At 50.1% G+C, this 6,474-nt stretch overlaps 1 protein-coding gene across 1 annotated transcript; it reads left to right on the plus strand.

The window, feature by feature from the left end:
- The first annotated feature begins 85 nt into the window (after positions 1-85).
- CA14 (carbonic anhydrase 14) lies at positions 86-5,958 on the plus strand. Its single transcript, XM_049880345.1, has 11 exons — positions 86-143; positions 2,171-2,191; positions 3,367-3,546; positions 3,925-4,067; positions 4,287-4,382; positions 4,517-4,583; positions 4,764-4,921; positions 5,031-5,151; positions 5,382-5,402; positions 5,513-5,597; positions 5,720-5,958. The coding sequence occupies exons 1-11, from the start codon at positions 89-91 to the stop codon at positions 5,784-5,786; spliced, it is 1,014 nt and encodes a 337-aa protein (XP_049736302.1). The 5' UTR covers positions 86-88; the 3' UTR covers positions 5,787-5,958.
- Positions 5,959-6,474: the final 516 nt, after the last annotated feature.

A 6,474-nucleotide genomic window follows, 5' to 3' on the forward strand; every position in this document is an offset into this window, starting at 1 on the left:
CTCTCTCTCTCTGTATCCTCTCTCTCTCTCTCTCTCTGCCTGCTCTAGTCCCAAACTCCCTGTCCCCTGTGCCCCTTCCTGGGATAACATGCTGTTCTTCAACCTCCTGCTAGAGGTGATTTGGATCCTGGCTGCAGATGGGGGTAGGTACATCTGGATGTCTGTGTGTCTGTCTGTGTTATGTCCACATGCCACCATGTGTGTTTAATGGGAGGAGGAGGTATAAAAGGAAGCCTAGGGGCTGGAGTAGTCACAGTTCAAGGGTGGAAAGAAAAGAGAGGAGTGGGAGAAGGCCAATCCCCTTCTTTTCTCTCCACCTCGCTAGCCTTGCTGTTATTGGGCACCGGAGAGAACTAGCCAGGACCGGCTTATCTATGCACACAAGTGTAGGAATCTTTTTGCAGGTTGCAGATTCTCCGGAGCTATTTTCCCTACTGTCCTAGTCTGAAGCAGCCCTCCTGGCCTTCTTTATTTCCAAATTCCTTCAATGAGGGATCCAAGAAGGTCTGGAGCGAAAGGATAGAGGGCTGATTGGGAGGGAGGGGGGAAGTAATTGAATCTGATTCTAGCCATACTCTAGCCGTCCTCGACATCTCCTGCCTAACTCAGACCCTGATCCCCTACTGACAACCTCATGCCAAAGGTCCCTTCTTGATTCCATGGAGCAACTGATTTCCCAGTTTTTTTTTTTCCTGAAAGCGGTAGCAGTAATAGTTAACATTTATTCAGCCCTTTACAAAGGGCTTTCGGAAGCCCCCAAAGATGAGGAGGGGGCTCTTAGGCACATAAAAAAGGCCAAGGCAATTCAGGAGTGTCCCCAGGGACTCTACACCTCATTTTTGTGTTTCCTGTGCCTCCATGCAGTATCCAGCACATAACAGGTGCATAATTAAGGTTTGTTGGAAGGACATATGGGGGGGGGGTCTAGAGAGGAGAAAGGGAGTGCAGAGAGGATGATGTAAGAATGGAGGAATACAAACAGTCACAAATTGCATCTAAAGAAAAAGAAAAAAAAAATAGGAAAAGAGGAGGAAGAGATGTAGAATCAGGGAGGATTTGGTGGGAGGGGAAGGGTAAGGTTGTCAGCCTGTGCAAAATCAGGGAATTTGAGGTTTCAGGGCATCCCACAGAGCTGGTAAATGAGAGGCTGCTTCCAGCCCTCACTTAGGCTGCTTTTCAGAGGTTTCTTAACTGAAGAATGGGACAGCAGAACACACGGAGGATGAGATCCAGGACATCTAGGAGTTTGTGGAATTTAAGAGAATAAAAGGAAAAGAGAGGGGAGAATGTAGAATTTCCTCCAGTTTCTAGCAATTTGAATAATGGAGAAAACCTACTAGAAGGCCTCTCTTTTCCCCCTTGAAGCAGTTTGGCCCCGGGTGGGGGCTCCACCTGCAGACCCCTAGGACTTTTGGTCTGAAACAGGACTGCACCAGAACCTGGCACATGACCCAGCTGGCAGCTCTCTTCCAGACACAAGTGCTTCACTTTCATCATGGCCCTGCCAGCCTGGCAGCCTGTGCCCACCCACCACCCTCAGCCTAAAGTAGACCCTTCCCTGACTCCCACCCTTCCCTAACTATCTGGGAATCTAGGAAGCAGAGGCTCCATCATGGGGTTTCCTCTAGGGCTGCCGGGGCCAGAAAGGGAGAACTGAAATGTTAATTTACAGCTCATTGCCTTTGTTTCACACAGTGCTTTGGAGCAAATGAATAACCCCCCTCCCCCTCCTCTCAGTGGTACCCCCCTACTCTGAACTTCTTTTCCCTCCCCATCCTAGTCCCTTTCCTCGAAACACTTTGCCCCCACCCTTACCCCACCCCATCCTAACTTTCTGAAGTGTTAGATTGGCTTGGCACAGGTCGGAGAAAAGTAAGGGTTGGGCTGACTGCACATTGGATCCAGGTTAATTTTAGTTTCTGGGCTTTATCTCCTTACATTCCTCCTTCGCCTTTACTCAGCAAGCACAGCCCGGCTGGTGATTTTAAATAGGCCCCCCGACCTTTCCACTGAAGTGTCCTGTTTCAGGGCTTCCCCTGGAAAGTGCTGGAGTGGAGGAAGGTGAAGGAGCAGAGAGGGAGGTGGAGCTGCGCGCGAGGGAGGGGTGCGTTGCGGCCAAAGCTCTGCCCCATGCTGCGCTGGCTGTGACCCAAATTACTTTGCCTTGCAGGTCAACACTGGACTTACGAGGGTAAGAACGGAACCCGAGGGCCCTTCCTCCTGCTGCCCCTTTCACACTAGGACCTCTTTCCACTGCCATCGAGTTGATTCCGACTCATAGCGACCCTACAGGACAGAGCAGAACTGTCCCGAAGGGTTTTCAAGGCTGTACATTTTAACGGAAGCAGGCTGCCCACATCTTTCTCATGAGGAGCAGCTGGTGTTTTTGAACCTTTTGGTTGGCAGCCAAGTGCTTTATAACCACTGCACTGCCAGGGCTCCTGGGACCTCCTCACCTGGCAGGAAGATTAATATTGTGTGGGCAGGGAGAGGTTTCTTTAGCTTCTCACCCCAGCTCCCTTCCTTCCCCATCTCCTCGTGCTCTGGGTTTTGCATATATGGCTCCTAGACCCTATTCTTACCATCGAATCCAGCATCTCCTGATTGGGCAGAAAAGCTAGGTAGGTCCTCAGTAAATCTATGTGGGAGTGAGGGAGCTGGAGTGGAAAGGAAACTAGGTGGGGAAAGGAACCCTGAGCTTAGCTGCCAATTCCCCTCCTGGCCCTCTATCTGAATTGATCCCACCTGCCCAACCTGAACTGTGAATTGGGACAGAGCTTGATGTCAAGGCTGAAGACCCTGGCAGGGTAGTTCGTGACCCTGGGGAAAATGGAGCTCAATTCCTTTGTCCTTTGATCAATGACTTAACCAAACTCCAGAGCCAAAGTGAGGCCCAATGTAAGAGCAAGAAATGAAGGATGGAAAGTCAGGACATCTGAATCCCAAGGCCAATTGAAGGGGACCCCAAGGAGAGCTGATCTCTTTAGGCTCATTTTATTTCACCTGTTTTCCTACTCCTACTTGCCAATCCCATCTCTTAGGGTATGCAGGCTTTCTATCCATCCCCCTCTTCTCCTCATTCAGCTTTCTTGTCCTTAAACTACAGGTAAGTGAAAGAGCTACCACCCCCCATTTATTGAGAGTTGGGGAATCATCATTGCCTCTGGATAGGTGAGGGGAACTGCAGCCTAAAGTCCAGCAGGGACTCCTACCTCACCCACCTTGCACAATTGGGGTCTTAACTGGGTGTGGAGGTGGGAAGTGCATTTCTACCCCCACAGATATGTAACTTGGTGGGAAGGGGGTGCTGGAGAAGGGTGGCTGGGGCTGGAGAGCAGGACAAATTTCCTTGGTAACCCCCACCAGGCCCACATGGTCAGGATCATTGGCCAGCCTCTTACCCTGAATGTGGAGGCAATGCCCAGTCCCCCATCGACATTCAGACAGACAGTGTGACATTTGACCCTGAGTTGCCTGTTCTGCAGCCTCATGGATATGACCAGCCTGGCACTGAGCCTCTGGACTTACACAATAATGGCCACACAGGTAAGAGCTCCAAGGTGTAGGCTCCAGGTCCAATCTTAGGATTTAGGAGAAAGAAGCATTCTCCTAACTTCTGAATTCTCAGGTTTCAACCATGAATATGGGGTATAAGAATGGGGATCAGGCTCCTATGGCCAAGGTAGAAATTCAAAGTCTATGTTCAAGCTTTATGGGTGGATTAGTATCATAGCATTGACTTGATCCCTTCTGGGAAAAGGGGGAGTGTGCTAGGAAAGCCTTGGTCCATTGGAGGAATAGGGTGCTATTAAAGGAGGGAGACCGAAAAAGCTGGTTACATCTCCCTAGAAATGATGGTAACCCAGGGCTGGGAATGTATCCACATTCTTCCACCAACCCTAGGTTGCTCTCTTTTCCTCACAGTGCAACTCTCTCTGCCCCCTACGCTGTACTTGGAAGGATTTCCCCGAAGATATGTAGCTGCTCAACTCCACTTGCACTGGGGTCAGAAAGGGTCCCCAGGGGGGTCAGAGCATCAGATCAACAGTGAAGCCACAGCTGCAGAGGTACCAGGGTACAAAGAGCTTGGACTGGGACACAGTTTCAGGGCTGGTCAGTGCTGAGCACAAGAAGAATCTGAACACTGAGATAAGTTACTGTGGGGAAATAAGACCAACTTTTGTGAGACAGACTTAGGGGATGTTGGGGGTGGGAGTGATTAAGATCAAGGACTAGGAAAGGGAAGTGAAACATTAAATGATTCAATTCCTTTTGCCTTCACTCAGCTCCACATTGTACATTATGACTCTGATTCCTATGACAACTTGAATGAGGCTGCTCAGAGGCCTCAGGGCCTGGCTGTCCTGGGCATCTTAATTGAGGTCAGTGGCCCCAAATCCTTCCCTAGGTCTCTCTCCACTCTCTGTGCATTCTTTAGTCCTGTTCTGCCATGTCTGTCCATTTACTCTGTACATGGACTCTTACTCCAAACCCTCTTCCTTTCATTCCCTCCTAGGTGGGAGAGACCAAGAATCCAGCGTATGAGCACATTCTGAGTCACTTGCATGAAATCAGGCACAAAGGTGAGCCCTAAAAATCTACAGTAGGAGGAAGTGAGATTAGACTTTAGGGAAACTTCCAAACTGGCCTAAGAGACCTGAAATGAGGCAAGTTAGGGGCCGGGGGATTTTGCTGCTGGGAGCCCTGTCTAAGTAAGCTAGGGGCCAGTGACAGGAAGATGAGTCCTGGTCTGTTCTCCCCAGATCAGAAGACCTCAGTGCCTCCCTTCAACATGAGAGAGCTGCTCCCCCCACAGCTGGGGCGGTTCTTCCGTTACAATGGCTCGCTAACCACGCCCCCTTGCTACCAGAGTGTGCTCTGGACAGTCTTCAGTGGAAGGGCCCAGATTTCGATGGGCCAGGTGAGTGGTGGAGAGGTGAGGCAGCAGACAGACCTAGTTGTAACCTCAGACCCCTTTGCCACTCCCCAAAGTGACCCTTCTCCCCTAATCCTACTGTTCTGCTCCTCAGCTGGAAAAGCTTCAGGAGACATTGTTTTCCACTGAAGAGGAGCCCTCCAAGCTCCTGGTACAGAACTACCGAGCTCCCCAGCCTCTCAATCAGCGATCGGTCTTTGCTTCTTTCATTCAAGGTGACTTAAAAAGAGACAGGAAATTGGAGAACTCAAAGGGCAGGCATTGGGGAGCCTCCGGGAAGGAAAAAGGCTAAGAGGGGAAGGTGTCTCCAGGACTTGCTTGGACTGGGGACAACCCCCAACCCCTGGTGTCCAGGTGATTTTCCCAGGCACAGAAGCAGAGCATGCTGCCCACAGCCGGGATGGGGATCTGAAGTCCCACTGACTCAGGTTTTCTTGCCTTATAGTGGGATCCATATATACCACAGGTAAGGCAATCCTACCCAGCTGCTGGGGGTGTGGGGTGTGGGAAGTGACTTCAGCAAGTGGGATAAAGGTGTCAATGCTAGGCTGACACCTTCCATCTTTACCTCCCCAGGTGAAATGCTGGGTCTAGGTGTGGGAATCTTGGCTGGCTGTCTCTGCCTTCTGCTGGCTGTTTATTTCATTGTTAGAAAGATTCGGTGAGGTTCTACTTTCTATACACCCAGTCCTTTCTTTTCTATTGAAAACCATTATCCTATTGCCCCTCTAATCTGCTTCACCTAGGACACTAGTCATTTCCATGAACTTTTCCCCCTTTCAGGAAGAAGAGGCTGAGAAACCAGAAAAGTGTAGTCTTCACCTCAGCACAAGCCACCACTGAAGCATAGACTCCATCTCAGACATCCTGGATGCCTTCTCTTCATGCCTATCAGGGAGCTTCTAAAATGGGGAGCAGGGATTGGCCATAAATGCTATAGGAGTAGTGGGCAGACACCCCTCCTTCCTCTGGACATCCCCTACAGAGATGCATGGACCCAGGCTTTCAATCAAGGAAGAATAGCAGAGCCTTCACCCTCCCAAAACATGCAGGAGATGAGGAGATTCCTGTCCTGTCAATGCAGACGGCAAACTTCATTAGTTGTAGGGGAATTCCAAAGTCCCCTGACTCCCTCACCTTTCTGTCCCTTTCTCTAGACATACTGCAGGGTCTCCTCTTAGGACAGGGGGTGGCTGTTGTTAGAGTTATATTTTTTTGCTCAGTATATTTGGAAATTAAATTTTCTGACTCCACCTCTGGTGAGAGAGTTCCTTAATCTCTCAGATGGTGGAGGTGGACGAAGGATAGCGGAAAAAGAAGCATGGGTGATTAACCCCTTCGGTCCCAGTCCTGGAAGGGGAAGATCCACTTCTGGAAAATAGCCCCAAGTCTCTGATGTGTTAAATTCCCAGCACAGGTTTCTGCCCTGGAACTGAAGCTATGCCTGGAAGAGACCAGGGGTTGCCAGGTTAAGAAGGAAGCTGGACAAGAAACACGAGAGGGCAGAAATCTCAATTAACATGTTATCCTCACCCTTA

Source organism: Elephas maximus, chromosome 3, assembly GCF_024166365.1.
Source record: "Elephas maximus indicus isolate mEleMax1 chromosome 3, mEleMax1 primary haplotype, whole genome shotgun sequence".
In the NCBI taxonomy this organism is placed as follows: domain Eukaryota; kingdom Metazoa; phylum Chordata; class Mammalia; order Proboscidea; family Elephantidae; genus Elephas; species Elephas maximus.